The sequence below is a fragment of the Poecilia reticulata genome, chromosome 17 (genome assembly GCF_904066995.2).
Source record: "Poecilia reticulata chromosome 17, P_reticulata-male-v2, whole genome shotgun sequence".
In the NCBI taxonomy this organism is placed as follows: Eukaryota; Metazoa; Chordata; class Actinopteri; order Cyprinodontiformes; family Poeciliidae; genus Poecilia; species Poecilia reticulata.
Window position 1 is genome coordinate 16443960 of NC_088846.1, and position 20276 is coordinate 16464235.

Here is a 20276-nt window from a genome sequence, read left to right on the forward strand (position 1 = left end):
GTGCTGATTATTTTTTTCTGCTTCAGTTGAAAATAAATAAGCAGCAAATGTGTCATATACATAAGTGAAGAGACAACATGTATTGAGGAGGAGCCTTATCCAAATGGCGAGCCTTTGTTTGCAGCTGTCGTGACATATTCATGACTAGGTCCATAATAGTCAGATTCCTGATATATCCCCTGGGGAGAGCAGAGAGAATGGTGTCACATCCAATTACTGCAGCACATACTAGAGGTAAATCAAGCCCCTGTGCCATGAACTCTGGAAGCTAAGGTGCAAACACACACACTGCATGAGCAAAGTTATATGAAAATTAATATAATATTGGAAAACACATTCTCCTGGTTACTTAGAGGTCATATATGGATTACACATAGAAATGAAATTGGCTAGAGGCTGTGGTTTGCCTTCTTCTAAAAACATAAATTGACATAAAGAGGATCCAGTAGTTGTGTGGTAGTATTTGCAGACGGTGCTTGCTCAAGATTTTGTTTTTACGGTTATGGATTTGTCTGGCCCTGTGCAGAAATTGAAATTACAGATGAGGACCAAAGATTTGCCCCTCACTGAATGAGAAAACAACCAGGTCACCGTGTTCTCCCTTAAACCTTCCTCTAACCACCATTAAGACGCTTTTCCGCAGAGAGCGAAAAAGGAAAGAAAGAATGCCTTTGTCTTTATCCTCCACGGTGGTCTTCGGGAGGCACGTTGGTTTTAGTGGTTCGGGGGGCATCTCTGCAAGTGCACAGTCCCGTTTCACCCTGGAGCGGTGCAAAAGCTCCTGCCCAATAAAACAGGCTGCATCCCCAGGGCCCCTCCCTCAAGCCTCCAGTCAGCGCTTGTTTTTGCACCATTTATTTAGTGTGACACATCTCCAATTAAACTGTGGAGGCTGCTGCATTCCCCCCATAACTACCTCTTATACCTCCCCATAGACTTTCTGTCACACCGAGAGTGTGAGTATGAAAGAGTGAAAAGGAGAGCTGGTTGGAGGGAGAGAGAGATCACATCTTGCCTGCCAGCTATGATCACAATGTCATTTTCTCCTCAGTGGTTAGGTGCCTCCTCTGAAAGGTGCCCTGAATTATAATTATCAAAATATTGAACAAGATAATCATCCCCTTTAATGATGCTGCCACTTCACTATTTGCATTGCAGTACTTGTAGCTTTCTGCTTTTTGTCTGACATAAATATATAAGACTAAGAAGCCACAGACAAACACGTTTCCAAAAGGCTCGCCCCTGATTCTCCATGTCTTGCATCCATCATTTTAAATTTAAGAATCTTTCATCTGAGCCAAGAGTCTCCTTGCCTCCTCTTCATCCTCCCACAACGGCCTCACACACGGTCGCAGGAGGAGTGACTTTGTCCGACCCCAATACCGTCTGCAGGAGCGCAGCTGAGGGCAGCAGCTGCCAGGGAGGACTGGTGGGGGAGCGCCCAAAACGCCGGCTCTGCCAAGCGCCCGGGCCAGGGGGAGGCCCAGTGGCAGCTGGGAAGGGTGGGGCAGCCAGCTGTGGAGCAGCAGGGTGGTGTGGGGTGATGGTGCAATGCCACTAAATCTTAGCAGGGAAACACAAATGTAAATATGAAATCTAAACATACAGGTACGGTGAACAGGTATGGTATGGTGGGAGTTAAAATCTTTTTTTTTTTTTTTTTTTTTTTACCTTGCAGCACTTTTATCGCTCTCATCATCGCTTCCACCATCTGTACCAAGTCAGTGGCCCTCTTAACACCAAACGCAGCTCTCTCGTCACGTGCTTCGGCCACACATCTGTTGTACCATCTGCATAACTCCCCCCAAAGTGACAGGTAGTCCCTCTACCTCTCTGGAGGAAGCGGCAAAGGAAAGAGGGGGCACGGAAGGTAATTTTGGGTGTAAATGTGCTCTGGACCTCTCTGGATGCATCTGGCCGAAGCAGACCACTGCTGAGCAGGGCAGGGTCATTATCAGTTGGAAACTCACAACCACATAAAACAATTAGATCATACTGTCACATTATGACAGCACCAATAGCGCACATCTTGTTTATGATATGTGCCACAGGATGAATGCTTTTGCTCTTGAAAGAGTTCATATATCTGAAGCCTTTTTCACGTATTTTTTTCTTTTTTTTTTAATGGGCCTATTATCTTTCCACTTTGAACAAGTTGGGGTGGGCTGTACAAAACACGTTCATTACATTTTATGCACAAAATCAATGCGCCATTTTTGGTATCTGTCATTTTTATGTAAGTACGTATGCTGTTTCTGGCTGCGCCTCCACCTCCATGTTTACTTTCACACTTTATACACTTGAAAATGGCTGCAAACAGATGCACAATTGTACAACTGTATATCTTTGACCCGAGTCAGGCCCAGAAGAAGTGCTCAGCTATCAATGACACAGCAGTGGTGCCTGAACAATCAACAAAACACTCGTCTTTTTCAGCAGCCATTGCACAGCGCATACAGTAAAAACAGCTGACCAAATGTACTAATCTTCTATTGATGAATTGGGAAGTGCTCTGCTTGGGTTACTTGGTGAGGGGACTGGATTGACTGGGGTTTCCAGGTGAAGAGCAGCACCTCCCAACTGTAACATAATGGACAGGTTTTAGAAATGGCCCCTTGCCCTGACACCAAAATCCAACGATTGCCAAAAAAATGGTGGAATGTTTTTTCTTTTTGTTTGTTTCTTTGTTTATTGCTTGGACGGTTTCTAGAAGCAGTAGATTTAAATGGAAGTACAAAAACATGCAAAATGTAAATTTTACATAATTGGTCTCGTTTAACATACTAATTTCATTAAAAGTTTCTGTAACAGACCGACACTAAGGAGAGAATAATTCTGAAGCATTCAAAGTGTTTTTCAAAGAAAGAAAAATGTTAAAATGCAGAAAGCGTTTGTATTTATTCTCTTGACTTACAACATAAGTTCATGATGCAATTACAGCTGTATGTCTACAAGTTTTGCTCGTAAAGGCTGAACAATCTTTCCATGCTCTTTTGCATAGGCAGACTGAGTGGAGAGCATTTGTCAGTTGGATTTAGATCTTGACCTTACTGAGCGACTATCACAAATATAATTTGACCTCAACTGTTCCATTGTAGCTCTCAAACTATACTTATTTTCCCACTGGAAGGTATTTAGACCTTTTACAGCCTCTAACCCGTTTCCTTCCAGTGTTGCCCTGTGTTTTCCTCTATCCACCTGCTCCTACCAGCTTTCCTGACCCTGCTAAAAGCATCCCCACAGCATGATGCTGTCACCACCATGTGTTTAGGGTGATGGGTCGCTTTCGACCGAACAGCTACATTTTGGTCTCATCTGACCATAGCACCTTGTTCCACGTTTGTGTCCCCTGTGAAAAAGTACCTTTTAAGCTTTTCTTCTTGCTATTCTTACATAAGACCAAGACTTCTGGAGGGCACAATTAATAGTTTTCTTGATGAAAGGGTTCAAGAGTTACGAAAACTGCAGCAAAACAATGTATTCAAAACATCCTTCAAACAAGGGGCTAAAAAATCCACACAAAAATATATTAAAGATTCTTCCAATTTATTAGAATGTACAGTTCACATTGCCAAGACACATTATGTGACCTCCACTTGAATGGGGTGCAGACTGAAAAATATTAAAACAGCCATATAAACAATATCAGAGGACAGTCAGTTCCTCATCTTTACGCTGCTGTACATATGGGATCAATAAAATATGCACCATAATACAGATATCAAGCCAGTGATATAAAACTGCACAACCAGTCTTTACTGTGTTGAAGGAATCCACTTCAGAACACTATTTTCACATATTATGTTACATATTTGACAGCAACAATATTCATTATTCACACAAAACACTACTTGAATGACATCAACTCAGACATTTCTTCAAAGGGGGGCGACATGATTCCAGCATTGTCAAATAACAGGCTAGTAAAAACAAAAATAATCTTAGAAAATAAATCATGTTGGGCTTTCCCATTTACCACTCTTCAAACAAGCTGTCGATCTTTTCGGAAAGTAATAATAATAATAAAAAAAAAAACTCCCAACTGAGATTAATTTACAATCTGCTACATACAGTATTACCTCTCTGAGAACAACTGTTAAGGAAGAAGGTCTTATTTTGTCAGGTACTGTGGTAAAAAAAAAAGAAAAAAGAAAAATACCTCACTTAACACTTCAGTTTTTATGGGTTGTCTTACGCTGCCCATATTGTTTTTAAGGAAATTTTATCTATGGCATTTTTCATAAAATATTGATTTATACAGAGTCCATGTCACATACATTGCAGATCTAATTTATTAGTCATACAATTCAATAACAAAGAAAAAAAACTGTATGGGATTCACCGTCATTAAAAAGCTTTTAAAAAAAGGGACACATACGCTTCTTTAAAATAAACGACACAGGCTTAGTACTAGTTTTCAACATCTTATACAAAGTTAGCTTGATCTAAAAAGCACAAAATAACAGTTTTTTTTGTTGTTTTTTTTTACATTATCACATACATTGAGACATGTACCATTGGCCTAGTTGGAAATTCACCTGGTGCATCTTTTCGTCTTCAAACCCCCTAGCAAATCCCTACTTTATTGCTTCTTGTGATTGGAGAGTTGAAGGGCAGGGAGCTGATGCACTCAAACACATTGAAAATTTGACGTTTGAGTTTTGGTGTCCAAAAATCTTTGTTGCCACATTCCTCACTCTGCAATGCTAAAGGATAAGGCAGTTCCATTGTTTGTGTATTTTATTTTATTTTTTTGTTAAGGCATTGCCGCTTTGAGACACTGGAGCAAGGTCACCGACTTTGACATGTGCATGATGAACAGGGATACATTTCGCTGGAGATGATAAAAGCCCAAAAATGGGGAAAACATATCTTGTATTCATAAGCGTGTTTGTGTCCGGGAGGATCTGAGCTGAAACCATCATTATTGTCTGCTTAGCAGCTGACCAGAGGTCAAAACTCAGAGATCAGAGAGGAGTTGTGTAGGTAAACTGTGACCATTTCTCATTGCTGGTAATTTCCATACTGGCCCTGTAGAGTGAAATACGACAGACGCATGTTACTGAGCTTTTAAACGACTCTCAGCACGGTGCAAAGAAACATCTCAAGTTGCAGTGTTACTCTGTAAAGCATGATTAATAATGTATCTGCACTGACTGGTATTGACCAGCAGGTGGCAACATGACTTCACAATTTAAAAGCACTAAACTAACTTAACATATCAAGTTTGGGCACAAAAATTACTTCTGAAAAATAGGAGGCTACTTTTAAATGAGAAAAATCTGCTTTAACAGTTCTATTTAATGCATTCCTAAACAGGGGTCGAAATATGCGTTTGGTATTAATAGAAACTATGAATTTAAACTTTTGACATAACAAATTATAATGTTAGGGGTGTAACAGCACACATTATTATTGGTTTGGAATGAACATTATTCATTTTTCTCCAGAACTTAAAAAGTTTTAAATGGTTAAAAATAATCATTTAAAACTCTTAAAAAATGTTGCTGTTTTTTTTCTTTTTATACAGTATAATTACCACAGCATTACCATTACACAAACTACAAGAGGAACTTCAACAACTGCTGCAACGTCTGATAAAATGCACAAAAACAATAAAAATATTCTAACTTTTACTTCAGAAGAATATGGTACCCTGAGAATTTTCAGTTCAGGCCAGATTTTAATACTGTCTGTAAATAGTCATGTTTAGAGAAGCCTACTTTTTATCTAAATTAGCGGAAACACATGGTAATACAAGGCCTAATTTGGGCCTGAAGCTTAACCTTCATGTAACACGTTGCATAAGGTCTAGTAAGGATTGAAGTATGAAGAAGGGAACTTATGCGACTGACAAAATGTCCCATGTGCCCGAGGTTTATAGTTTAAAAAAGGCCCGACTAACCAATAAAAAATAACTGAACAGCTTATGACCGTCACATGTACCGCTACACCCCTTTAAACACAGTTTAATCAATTAACTGTTGCAAATTAAAGTCGATTAAAGACACAGCCTTTGGTTGCAGACCATGTATGGTTTTTTTCTTAGACCTCATTACTTACAGTTCGACCCCTGGTAGATAAAAATAAATAAATAAGTGTAAAAAAAAAAAAGAAAAAAAAAGAAGGGAGGGAAAACTACAAAGAAAGACTGAAAGGGATAGAGGAGAGGCAGAAGAAACATAACAAATGTAAATTAAGTCTAAGTGGTCAAGTGACTAGATTTAACGTTGAGGTCTTCACAGCAACCATTACCTTTGCTTCTTATAGAGCTAGTCAGGGGTTCAAATCCCCGCTTCTTTATTTCCTCATGTGCCCCTAAATGTTCAAAGATAAAGATATCAAAGTGCAGCTGTGGTCCCCCACATAAGACCACAGGTAATACAGGGCAGCAAATCGATCCCCCTTCAAAACACTGACGCAGGCCGCATCGAGTAGAAGGAAGAATCCTCTTTAAAGCCCTCATTTATCACTGAAATAGGATTCCACATAAGCCACAAAACACAAGCAAGACTGAGAATTGAGAGCAAAAAGACACTAAACACATAACTTCCACTGGGAAGGACACATTTAACCACCAAAAATGACAACAGCATGCAAAACACGCTACCCATTAATGTTTTCTCATTTCATTGATAATAATTTGGCATTAACAGTTACAAGAAAAACACTAATCCTGATGCACAAACGAGTCTTTGTGACCATTTAGTCCTTTATCTATACTCACCTGGTCATAACCGTACGGGCGCTGCTGTTGGCCCTGTGGCGGTCCGGGCTGAGGGGGACGGTAGCCCCCGTACTGCTGTCCCTGACCCTGTGGGTAGTTGGGATACTGTCCTGGGCCACTCTGGGAGGGACCTGAAAATAAATATTCAGCAGAATGAGTTGAAAACAAGATACGCTTAAATTCCCTTAAGTTGACTGAAAAATCCACAAAAGCAACTTTTGACACCTCTGACAGATGCTGCTAACACTATCACTGTAAATGTAGTTTTTAAAACCGATTTGTTTGATAGCGACAGAACCATTTAAGATGTCGTAAAGTCTTGAAGTACATTCCAGTCAAACTTAGGGTGTCTTAACGCTTTGATAAATTCAACGTTTAAAGGTATTTCGGTTTAATTTAAGGGTCAACATTAGGTGTGACAAATAATTTAACCTAATATCTTAACCTAAATATATTGGTAATCTTCCCTTAAAGCTCTAAGTTGCTTCTTTGCCATTACTACATTGAAATAGTGACATTTTTTTAAATAAAATTTTGTTGTGATTCCATACAATAACAATGAAAGCATTCTGATTCAGATTGAGCAGCATATACATCAGCATTATTGCCGGTGCCAAGTCCTGACTCCTGGATCTGATTGGTTACGTCAAACTGGGAGAGATGCAGGTGGAAGAAGGACCACAAGGAAAAGGCAAAGGAGCTCAATTTTTTTTACACAATTCAAGTATCTCATGTTATACTGTCAGAAAATAATGAAAGTTTTAAGGAGTATATAAAAAACATTTTTATAAAAGCTACACACTGCAGCTTTAATGCCTACACCTTTAGGAAGTGAGAAGCTAAAGCTAATAGTGGGTGCTAGAGACTGTATGAAATGGCAACAAAAGAAAAAGATGGGCCAATATCGTCATTAAAATTTCCAGCAGTTGTATTGCTATTAGATATATTCCTAATCCACCCCTTGTACCAACAAGTTCATATATATATACGCATTTTGAACCCATTTAGTTAGGTTGTCTCCTTAATGGCCGAATCTGCAATGAACAAGCAAGTCAGGCAAGAAGACGCATCAATGAAATTCTGCTGGTCTTCATTAGAGGAGGAAGTTTCATTTAAAAAAAACCAAAATCATCTCATCAGCCTCTGCACACTGCAACAAGCTCTATAACTGCTGTGAAGGACTGAGGGTTGAAGTCAAATGAGGCCCACGCAACATCGTTAGGCGCTCGTAATGCCTTATGCTGTTGTGTATAACCTTGTGGGGGCCTTCGAGAGCAGGCATGTGTGTGTGCCAGATGAATCTCACCTCACAGCCTCTGCTTCTGTGCTAGCTCATTACTAAAATGAGCTTTGGCTAAGATACAGGCCAAATGGTGGAAGGTTCCAATAAAAGGAGAAAAAAAAAATGTGATGAGGAAAACATGCCTCAAGAGATTCAAGAAGTCAACTTTAACAGCAAAGGTTTCTAAAAATGGTAAGATGGATTTAGTTCTTAAAGTTCTGTGAATATCACGATGTTAGCAAATCTAGTAGGGAATCATGGGTCAGCCTATAACAGAGTATGGGAAGTTCTGTTTATCCAAAAAAGTTGCAAAGTATCTACTGTAATAGCTAATCATGTTGGACAGGAATTTTAATAAAAAATTTTTTTAAAAAACTTTATAAACTGTCAACTACTGTAGAGAGAAGCAAGATAAAGTGTCTTGTAATTGCATGAGTGCAAGTTTAGGGTGTTGTGGTGATGGAAATTGAACCTCTGACCTAGTGTCAAATTTTTAACACATATTCTGCTATGAATGCCCTGCATTTAGCCTTTTTCCCCATCTTCCAATAAACTCTGTCCAGTTTCCTTTTTCCTGCTCAACATAAACATTCTTGCAGCATGGACAGTACTGTCACTGCTGCAGAAGAATGTTGTTGTACTTCTCGTTTTCATCTGATGGATGGACTCTACAATATGTTCAAAGCTTGGCATGTTTTCTAACCTAACCTGCTTTCCCACAACACCATAATATTTGTTAATGACCTAACTGGTATGTTTTGTGGGGAAAATTACAAAATCCCATAACAATATTCAGATTTCACACAGAATTTTGCTAAAATACAATAAACAGTGAACTTGCATGGGGTAGTAATATTGTTCTAAGGGGCTCTGATTGTAAAACACAGCAAGAAATTACATGTATTTTTCTGGAGGTAATGCAAAAAAAGCACACGTAGGGTATTAATTAACACATAACACTAATGCAATGAAAGACACAGGCTTTATCTCCATTTCTGGATAAACTCTGAAAACATTTTGAAATCTATCCGGATTGTTAATTTAAAACCTTTATAAAAACATAGTTGCGGAGGGGGAAGAAAGTGATCAGAAAACCGACAGTGCCTCCTAGAGGACAAATATGTCTCCTAAAGGTAAAAGTCTGAGACTTACCATAACCCTGCTGCTGTGGTGGGTAGCCTTGTTGACCTGGATACTGCTGTTGCGGAGGATAAGGTTGCTGTTGTGGCGGGCCTTGCTGGTATGCTTCTTGTTGCTGGCCATACTGTGCGCTACCTTTAAGGAGTACGAGCATGACTTGTTAACCACATGGAGGTAAATAGGATGCACATGAGTCGTTGCAAAGTGCAATCGACTTCTGCGTTACTGTTTAAATAATCACCCAGTATAAATGGAAGGCTGTTCCTTTTTGTACGAGTCACTACAGCATCGAATACAAATGAAACTAGATGTTTACATATTCTGTACAAAAAAGACCATTTTTTTAGAGAATGTTTTTATACCCTTTCAATTCAAGTAACGTATTCGGACATAACTGAGCTGATAAATCACTTGGAAAAGCCTAGATGACGATGGCATGGTTTAAGTTTCGATTTAAGGTGTGAATTTATGTAAAGGCCACAGGTCAAATATTCTGCTTCCTTTCTGACATCCTATACAAAAAGAAAAATGGCGGACACTTTAAGGTCTGGTTCATCCTTGGGTATAATTCCAAATCCCAAAAGGTGCCACTTTTACAAATATGTACGTATAAACAATATTGGTAAAGTCCAGCTCTCACATTGTTTAAGAAGGACCTATGTGCCCTTAAAATGAACTTGGATCCAAAATATTTTTCGTAGCCCCAGAAAAAAACAAAAACAAAAAAACATAATTTTTCTTTAAACTAAATTTGAAGTGTTAGGCCATAATGACCACTGTTACATTTGGAAGAAAACATTTGCAGCTTTGAAAGCCTCTGGTCATCACCACAACTGAAGGTGTCTTCCAAATCCCGATTCAGTACCTGTAGATCTGTCAGGAGGAATGGGCCTAAATTACAGGAAGCTATTGGGAGAGGTTTTTTGAGGAAGACCCAAAATATTCGATGCAAATATGTGTAAACGTCTTGATTTTTGTAAGAGTAGCTAATTAAAAGTAATAAAAAAAACTCTTTATTTTGTGATTTGACATAGAATAAGTAATACTAAGTGACATTAAGGTAGAAATATCTACTCTGATTTTAATTATTTAGAGGTCAGAGAATCTCTGCGTGGCATAGTGAGGTCAGATTTTGAAGAGTGGAATTTAGGAAGCCATGTTTTTAGTTCTTCACATAACTACTTTAGAGAGTGAAACGTGTTTATAGGGTTAAATGAAAGGGGTTGGTGAGTAGAGGAGGAAAACAACAGTAAATGTTAACAGGACAAAGAGAAAGAGGTTTATATTTCTTATTTTCTAGCATGGCTGCTAGTGCATCAATAACAATCCTTCACCCAACAAGCTGGAGAACACCAACTGTTTCATACTACTCAACAATGGCTCGCGGTTTGTACGCCACTCGTGGTGCTCTGCTGCATGTCCCTGGTTATTAATAATTTGTTTGGTGAACATTACTAGAAACAAACCACAGAACAAACTGTCCATAGCGTCATGTAGTACGATGCCATGTAATTAAAGGCAAAAAGTGACCATTTTATATAATTTCTGCATAGATCCCAACTTGCTGACGAAACGCAGCACCTTCTCAAAATAGTGTGAACCTCTAAAACATTGTTGATGTTTTATGATTTCAGATTTAGAGCACCGTATTCAAAAAGGGCATTCTCCAGGGTAATAATGAAGAAACTGTAAATTTCAGCTTGATTACAATTTCTTGGTCTGTGTCAATTCAGTGAACATCTTCTCCAAGTGACTGGAGGGTTCTCCTACCTTCTGAGGCTCCCTGTCCTGCGTGACTGTACTGGTCCCCATAGTAGTCTTCCTGCCCTGGGTACTGCTGGGGGGGTCCTACATACAACATATACACAGGTAGATTCAAGGTGTTGTTGAATGCCTTGTGTAAGGGGGGAAGGTTAAAGAGGATGGGTTCTTTTGCTGCTTATTCTCGCTGGAGAGCTCTTTGTTGGCTGCTTCCTTGTTTTGTTCAAGGCTGAAAACTTTCGACTTACACCCAATTTCTCATCAAGCTATCTGAACTACAGTGGACGGAGTAGAAGAAACCAAGTGAAACAGGAGCAGGAAATGCAGAAGGAAGGGGTTATAAAGAAGAAAGACCAACACTCACAACTTGCACACCAAAGAGAGGTTGAGAGGAATACCTTGCTGCGGGGGTCTGTAGGGTGGCATCTGCCTCTGTCCCATGACATGGTTCCCTTGATTGACCTGGCCCATCATGCCCATTGGATTCTGTTGCCCTTGGTAGTGTTGTCCACCGCCACCAGGAGGCATGTTGTACTGCTGCGATGGAGGCTGCTGATGCATCATGGGGCCTGCAGTACACAGGCATTGCATAAAGCCAAAGCAGCATCGAATAAACTGCTTTGTTCATCTCCAACTTTCACATTTTGTCATATGTGACAGAACACAGTGGAGTATGGCTGTGAATTATTGAGAGTGTAGCACATGGTTTACACACCTTTTATCAATAAACCATCTGAAATCACACATTTCAGATGTTCTATATCCACTCTGGGTGAGTACTTGGTAGAATCGCCTTTTGGGGTAAATACAGCTGCAAGTCTGGACAGTAAAAATGCTACGTGTTCTTTGCAAAATAGGTCAAGCTCAAGTAGATTTGGTGGGGAACATCCGTGAACATCAACTTTAAAGTCTTGCCCCAAAATGTTCAGCTTAACTTAGATCTGAATGTTCAATTGCAAATAATACATTGTAGATCTGACAGAGTTAAAAGTTACTGCCATGCTGGATTGTGAAACTTTGCCTCATCTTCTCCAACCTCAAACAAGGAGTTCTCATATGTCTTCCTAATAACTGAAAATTTTCTACGTGCCTGATGAATAATCCAAACCCACAACATGATACCTGAAATTGTTTTGTTTTTTTTTTGTTTAAACTACGTATCATTTCCTGTTTTCCCCACACATTTATCAACCAATAGTGTTGGCCTCTCACATAAAATCCCAACAAAATACATTGAGCTCCAACATGACAAAATGTGAAAAAGTTTTAAATCAACGCAGCCAAAAAGGGAAACTTGCGAATGCATCCGTTTACCTTGACTGGGTTGCATGTTCATGTTTGGTCGAGGCCCGTAGCTTCCCATAGGCTGACCCTGGGTCATGTTCATCTGGCTCTGAGCTGGAATGCCCTGCGAAGAGGGCACCGCGTGATTGTAAACGCCCATAGAGCCATGGCTGCTGGGGGGAATGTTCATGGAGCCGCTGGGCATGTTTGGAGGCTGGTTGGGACCCGGACCAGGACCTTGCATGGGCATATGATTAGGCCCTAGAAGACAGAACAGAGCAAAAAAAAAAAAAACATAAATAAATCACAGTAACTCTAACATGGCATTTAACACCAGCCTTTTCACCTTTTCGTTCAGTGGATAATACAATTTGTTTCTTTATTTAAAATGTAGAATAAGTTAAGTTGTCATTTATTATTGAAGTTTAGTTAAATTATTACATATAAGCCCCTGTATTTCTGGCATTCTAATGCAAAGAGGAGATGTACCTGAAATTACACTTAAAGCTAACAAAAAGATAGCCAAGCTTGTGCTTGGTTTTGGTGTCCCATCAGACTAAAATTACTTTACATATTGAGGTTCTAAAAATAGAATTTCGGCAGATGTAAAGACAAGAGGTCGTGATTAAACTGGCAACCGTTTTATTTTCCCCAACTGCTTTTTTGAGATACTGTAGACCAACTTCTTCTAAAAGCAACTACAGATAACACTTTCACAAATCATAATTTAGTTTTTTTCTCATAAGTCATTAGGAAAAAAAAAAAGACACCAAACTACATGGGAGTGAATGTGATTGCTGCTGTAGAAATAATGCACTGCTTTCCGATTACTCCATGGGTGTTGGTTTGTCAAAAGTGACTTACCTCCACACGACAGGGTCAGAAGCAGTAAGTCAACAAAGTGTTGTGTTTCAATAAAAAATAAAAGAATCAGAAATAGAGATCACACATCATAGATCCCCACCACAGCACGAATGGGTGACATCATCCTTCAGCCGAACGACCTCCCTCATAGTGCTGTGTTGTTGCCAGGCAACTCAGGGTGAGACAGAAACTGTGGAAGGAGGAAAAAAAAAAAAGAAAGACAAGAAATAGGGGCTGCTGAGACAGGGGACTTACCAGGCATCTGTCCATTCATCTGGTTCTGCAAATGGGGAGCTGGAGGGCCACCGCTCACCATCCCCTCAGAGGGCATGTTGTGACCGTGAGGGGGCTGGGGAGAGGGTCCGCTCTGGTTCATGCCACCAGGGCCCATGGGCATGTTTTGAGTGGGTGGCTGTAGGTGAATAAAACAAACACACACATCAGTCGTATGAAAAAATAATGACATCTCTGTCTGCAGGAAAGAAAATCTAGTAAAAAATAAAAAATCTAAAATGTTCTCACTAATCAAGTATGACTGAAAACAGTCTAAACTACAAATGCCTTCAAATGCTCCCCTATAGAAGAGGCAGACAGATATACAAAATTGGCGACATTATTATGTTTTTAATAGATTTAAATGAACAAGCGTGTACTATAAAAATCTATACATTGAATACAGACAAAATAATTAAGAGGAAAAAAGGATATGACACTTAAAAACACTTTCTTTTTAGTAATTTGCTAAAACCAGAATGAATTTTTTTAAAAAAAATCCCTCATAACCTTATAAAAACATCACAGTGTATTGGTTAAAACCTGGAATTTTAGAAAACTGCAGCAGCTAAAAAAATAAAAGAATGAATGAATACTTCATTTTAATTTAAAAACAAAATAGCAATAAACACATTTAAAAATGTTATTCAAATTACTCTAATTGTCTATAACTGGTAGAGGACCTCAATAGTGAGACATTGACCAAATATAGCAACATTAACATGGAAGCCATAGTTATACAAAACATAAGTTAATTATCCTACACCAATACTCACAGCAGGGAGGAGAGACTGTACGTTTTGATTGGAGTCTGCTATCGTAGCCAGATACACTAAATTTCTGTGCAGCATCTGTTGATAACTGGTAGATTGAGATTAATTAATGCTTCACATTTAATTAAATGAACTGTACAGAAGAAACTGAACTCGGGAAACTTACTGAGAACATTCGGCTGTTTTGCCTTTACTCTGGAAGTCCATTATACACTGGATCAGCTGGTTGTTTTCATCAAGTAACTGGAAAAGTAAAAAGCGGATAATGTAACTTCTATGTTACTTCTCATTTTAAGAAAAAAAAACAACGAAATAAGACTTTATAACCAGTCCCGTTAAGAGTTGTGCTTTCTGGTGTTTATTATGTTGTAGCTGAAGACAAAGAGATGAGTTTTTTTTTTTTTTGGTGAAATGTAAGCGTGCGTTTCACGCTAACAAAGACGTGTCTTGCATGCTAGCTGTGCATTGCTAACAAAACCAAAGGCCTTCATTCATCTAACGAACAATTTTCCATTAGCGTGACAAGTTAACTTTGGTTTCCCTGTGTACACACGGCATCCTGCTTCTAGGGAGTTTCGTATTCACCGCGCTTTGATCGTGTAACAGTGTTACCGATCTGCCCACAGTTGGACTTAGATGGGCACTGCTACACAGACAATCTCAACAGCTAGCAGCAGCGTCTCAAACCATAGCCTCCATAATGATCCGCGGGAAAGGAAAAAAAACTGATGAATTACCTTTTGTATTCCAGCGGGTGTTATATCACCCTTTCGCTGTCTGTGAGGTGCAAAAGCCACCGACATGGTGATAAAAATTACGGATAAAAGCGAGCTACAGCATAAAAAGTCCCCAAGTGGCTAACACAGGACAAATCGGTAAAACTCTGATCCCACAGCGCTCAATACGGTGCAATTTCGTAATGCAGCGGTCCGTTTTGGGAGGGGAGTGACTGGAAATTCAAACACACTTCTTTTTGTTAATCTTTATTTTCACTGTGTAGTAACTAGAAAATGACATTTACAGTAGATAAATTGTTAGATATTAAATACTTGGTTTTCTTTGCGAATATATCGTTTTTGACTTTATCTAATTAAAATCCCCCTTCAACGTTTAGTGGAACAGTCTACAAAAGAGTAGAAAAGCACAAAAAGGGGAAACTGACAAACTTAAATTTGAATAATAATAATAATAATAATAATAATAATAATAATAATAATAATAATAATAATAATAATTCAAAGAAATAATGTTCTTTTTCACATCATACACGGACATACCACTTAGTCGTTATGCGATGTACTGATGTAACTGGTAAGAAATAGAACTGTAATTCTGTGGGACTGTGGGAGCTTTTCTAAGCATAGTGTGCGTGTGATTCTAATTTGTTGTGAATCTGTAAGCAGGGTCGTTGTTGGCCCTATAGACATGTTGGCCCCTGGAAACGAGGCTGCTGTGTCCGTCATGTTGTGGGTGGCAAGTTCGCCTTGTAAAGCAATTCAACTTTGGTGAAGTTGTTTTAATTGGAGGGAATTAAAAAAAAAAAAAACGTTTACATGCAAGACATTTAAAGAGTCAGAAACACGTAGTTGCATTCGATGGTGATTTTTGAGACACAATGAATAGTTATTACATGAAAAACCACTGCGAAACACAGTATGCTCAAAATACACGTATGCAGTTTCTTCGAAAAATATTTTAAGTCGCTTGTATGTTAATAATGAATTCCTAACTGTTGACAGTCTTGTGTTTACTTGCTACACGCCAGATGTAAAACAACATAAAAAAATGTAGACACGTATTTAGTTGCAACATAAAAAAACTATATGAAATGCTAGAGCGTTAGACAGACAGCTTGATCTAAACTTGGATAATGTTTATACGTTTAATTAAAAGATGCCACTTATAAAATGGCGGCGTCACTGACGTACAATTGACACTCACGCGGCCTTTGCCATTTTTAGCATCCGCAGTTCATAGGTAACGCGCATGCGCAGTTTCAATTCTCAAACTGAGCCGCTCGTTGCTAACTAGCTGAATCATTAGATTGAGCTTTTCTCCTTTTCGTCTCTTCCAGCTTGTCTTGCAGTGCGATGGCGGCAAGATATGACAGAGCAATTACTGTCTTTTCCCCCGACGGTCATCTCTTTCAAGTAGAGTATGCACAAGAAGCTGTAAAGAAAGGTTCCACCGCAGTAAGTGTTTTAAATTGAATCGATGCTAAAGCTAACGTGGTCAGCCTCTATTAGCCAACAAACTAGCTGCTAGCAATCACTCATTACTTGCTCAGTAGTGTAATTTGTTAACATTGTCTGTTAGGTTTTGAATTTTATTATGGCTAAATGTTGTTGTTAAACAGGAGTTATTTCAATCGCACTGTTAATGGAGACGATACTCGTGGAGTTGAAAATCACCACTGTTAGCATTTTGTCGCTGTGTCACTCTCACAGTACTTTCGATTTTGATGTGATTTTAAATAATGAGACACGGCGAGAAAGAATGATTTAAAAAATAATTAAAATTAAGCCCAATAATGGTCACATTTGTTTTTACGTGTAGTAAGACAGTTTTGAGAAATGTTTTTTATTCCTTTTGGTATAAAAATCTAAATGTTGATCAACAAGTTATTGCTATTAGTCAAAATTTGGACAAAGTGATGCAACAAAATAATTCAGAGATGAGGCTTAAGATAATTGTAAATACGGTTTTTATTTTCTAAATGAAGAAACCTAAAACTTTTAACACATTAAGTCTTTGTTCTTCTGTAAAATCCTTCTCATAAGTATGATTTAAAAACTCTATGAATGTGTAAAAAATAAAAGCAGTGTCCACATATTAGTTTTTTATTTACACTAAGCAAACTGAGCAGCTGCAATTACAGATCTGAAAATGATTACAGCTGATGAAACAATGTAACACATTTACTGCTTCAGAAAATGTAGTCACATGAAAATATTTATGTTTGTATAGAAATTTCTGCAAAAACAACATATTGGCAGCAAGTAATTGTTTGGCTGTAATCAGACCCCTAGTCGTGTTAAAAAAACAGTCTGTCAAATTTGGAAATAAAAAAAAAACTTGCCTTTCATCAGTGCACCTCCAATCTATTCTAAAGTTGCCTAGTGTTCTTTCATTGTACCATGCTGATTTTATATTTATTTTTAAAATAAGAAACAAAGTAATTTTTATCTATGCAAAAAGCTCTCTGCACTATCTGCTTTAATTTGGCTGTTTTTGTAGGTCATTAATTATATTCAAATTTTGTTGGGACTTCCTCACTGAAACACATCCTTAATCTTTTAAAGTCTGTTGAATACATGTGTTGTGGATTTACTCTGCATCAGTAAATGCGTCACATGTGAACCCCTAAATATAACATATTTGCCGTTTCTAAAACATGTAGTAATAATCATATGCTGTGTCTTGTTCTCAGGTTGGAATCAGAGGTAAAGATATTGTCGTTCTTGGCGTGGAGAAGAAATCCGTTGCAAAGTTGCAGGAAGAAAGAACCGTCCGCAAGATCTGTGCACTGGATGAACATGTCTGCATGGCGTTTGCGGGTAACTCAGAAATCAGGTTTTATTTTTCCTTTCTGACATGCATAATGGATGATAAACCGATAATTGGATTAAAATTAGGGTAATATATAGATGTTCCTTATAATTTCTTTCACTGTCTCCTTGCTTTAGTGGTTTAATTTCTTGCTTTGTTTTTAAGGTCTGACGGCAGATGCCCGTATTGTGATAAACAGAGCTCGGGTTGAATGCCAGAGTCACAGGCTAACAGTTGAGGATCCTGTCACAGTGGAGTATATCACAAGATACATTGCTACCCTGAAACAGGTAATTTACAGATTTTGGAAAGTAACAATGGAACAATGACAAATGACAACGACTTAGTTATTGTGAGTATTCTCTTCCCATTTCCTTAATAGCGTTATACTCAAAGCAACGGACGCAGGCCATTTGGAATCTCTGCATTAATTGTTGGCTTTGACTACGATGGAACCCCAAGGCTGTATCAGACAGACCCATCGGGGACCTACCATGCTTGGAAGGTCAGTGTTTTTTCTGTTTGTCTTTTTATATACATCTTTATTTTCATCACGGTGTTCTCTTTGCTGGCTTGACAAGGAAAGTGCTGGTCTGAAAACGATTCCCATTGATTTTGCTGTGCAACTTTGTGAAAAAAATATTCAGGCAAATGCCATCGGCCGCAGCGCAAAAACGGTGAGGGAGTTTTTGGAGAAGAATTACACAGATGAAGCCATCGCTGGGGACAACGAGGCCATCAAGTTGGCCATCAAAGCTTTGCTTGAGGTAAGGTCATATTAAACCTTTGCATCAGCTTGTTCTACTAAAGTTGCTCTCTCATCATTTAATTTCTGCACTGAGCGTTTCCGCGACAAAAATGTTTAAGTGAAAAATTTACCTAAAGTGTAATTTTAAATTGTTAACACAACTCAGTAAATGTTCTGTTCTCATAAGTCCTACATGTTAAAACAGTTAGAAAAAGTACTTAATGCAATGAAGTTGACTAGAATTTTAGGATTTACAGAAATATACTTGCAACTGAAAACAGTTCTGACCTGATCTGAAAACTAACTGTTCAGATAGTAAAGGTATTTTTTGAACAGTTTTGCCATCAAGTGATATCCATCTTAAGTGGAAATTCTCCTTTAATAACATTCTTATTGTCCCCTAATTGATCACAGGTTGTCCAGTCAGGAGGAAAGAATATTGAACTTGCTGTTATTAGACGAAATCAGCCACTCAAGGTACGCCGTTAACCTAATCTGGATAATATGTTGCATATTATTTTTTTAGCTTTTGCATGATCTGATTTCTGTTTATAGATCTTGGAATCCAAGGAAATTGAGACGCTGGTGGCCGAAATAGAGAAGGAAAAAGAAGAAGAGGCAGAGAAGAAAAAGCAGAAAAAATCCACTTAAAACTTTTGACATAATCTTTGGTTTATTGCACTTGGATTACAATAGTATCTTTGGGTTCCATAAATTAGTTTCAAAGAATGTACTCATTTGTTTGCTGAGCTGAATCTTAACTTGAGTGCTGCAGATACTGCTTAAACTTTTTCAAACATTTTGGATGTCGCACCAGATGTAAAGAGAATCAGTTCCCATCAAGATGACAAAGTTTGGATGCAGCCATTAATGCGAACTCTGTTTGTCCACAGCTAACTGCTACTGTGTATGTTAGATGTTCTTTTCTCAAGTTTGAATTCAGATATTTTGCCAGGCTTTGGAGAATTGAATACATTCTATATGATGTTGAAAACCACAATGAAACCAAATAATCAATAAAAGTGGATTTTTTTTTTATGTCTTTCAAAATTAAGTGCTTTTATTTACTGACTAAATGACTTGTGTTGGTGTGTAACTCTGAGTAACATTATGATTAGACATTATAACACTAAAACTTCAATTATTTAAGAGAAAACTTAAAGAGAATACCCTCACCCATTATATTGAATGCTTTACTGCAAGGCGAGTAGTGCTGTGATAAAGACGCCAAACGGCAGTATGTTGTGATAAAGTATTTTCCACCTATCAGCATTCTGTCACACAGCTGAAAATAGTGTGGGCTTGATTGCTTCATAAAGAGCTCACCTTTCCCTCAGTCATTTAAAACAAATTAGGGTTGAGTGAATGAAGGGTATAATGGTCCTCCTCTAACCCCCCTCCCCTTTTTTTTCATTCTTTTTTTAAGCCTCTTGCCTTTTTTTTTTTTTTTATTTCACCCTAAATTCGCTTATCAAGCAACCACTGCTCTGAATTCTCAACGACACAATTATGGCCGGCGGTGTGGTTGGGCTGCTTAATGGGATCCTGGCCTCAGACCCCAGTGGGAACTTTCAGTGACTTTAATCTGGAGCCCTTTGAAAAGTTGTGCCGTGCTGTGCTGAAGAGCCCCGGGGGTTCCCTCTGACTCCTACCAAAGACATAATGGTGAATGCTATAGTCCTTCATTTAGAGTCATCTTCCCCAAGCCAAGATTTCCTGAGTGGCTGCCTTAACTACGTCTGCACTTGTCTTGTTTGGGAGTTGTTGTTGTCGGGGGTTTGGTTTTGGGCTAATTATATGGATCAGTTTGGCTTCTGATCTGTTCCTAACGTTGCTGTCATTAACTCCTGGGACAATTAGTTTTGTGCTAATTTG

At 38.5% G+C, this 20276-nt stretch overlaps 2 protein-coding genes across 7 annotated transcripts; one reads left to right on the forward strand and one right to left on the reverse strand.

The window, feature by feature from the left end:
- Positions 1-3529: 3529 nt before the first annotated feature.
- Positions 3530-15021, reverse strand: ss18 (SS18 subunit of BAF chromatin remodeling complex). 6 transcript variants are annotated; one of them, XM_008434075.3, is made up of 11 exons: positions 14842-15018; positions 14271-14347; positions 14108-14192; positions 13314-13470; positions 12225-12455; positions 11309-11479; positions 10920-10997; positions 9162-9284; positions 6728-6858; positions 6256-6318; positions 3530-5031 (listed from the first exon to the last, which is right to left on the reverse strand). In XM_008434075.3, the coding sequence occupies exons 1-10, from the start codon at positions 14905-14907 to the stop codon at positions 6301-6303; spliced, it is 1137 nt and encodes a 378-aa protein (XP_008432297.2). In that variant the 5' UTR covers positions 14908-15018; the 3' UTR covers positions 3530-5031; positions 6256-6300. The 6 variants fall into 6 exon arrangements, 5 of the variants coding, with proteins under 5 accessions (XP_008432297.2, XP_008432295.2, XP_008432298.2 ...); XR_014084236.1 differs by having other exon boundaries at positions 6256-6858; positions 14842-15019; XM_008434073.3 differs by lacking the exon at positions 6256-6318.
- Positions 15022-16082: 1061 nt separating this feature from the next.
- psma8 (proteasome 20S subunit alpha 8) lies at positions 16083-19439 on the forward strand. Its single transcript, XM_008434072.3, has 7 exons — positions 16083-16296; positions 17535-17661; positions 17819-17943; positions 18036-18158; positions 18301-18420; positions 18816-18878; positions 18957-19439. Exons 1-7 carry the CDS (start codon positions 16195-16197, stop codon positions 19050-19052), a joined length of 756 nt encoding a protein of 251 aa, XP_008432294.1. The 5' UTR covers positions 16083-16194; the 3' UTR covers positions 19053-19439.
- The last annotated feature ends 837 nt before the right edge of the window (positions 19440-20276 follow it).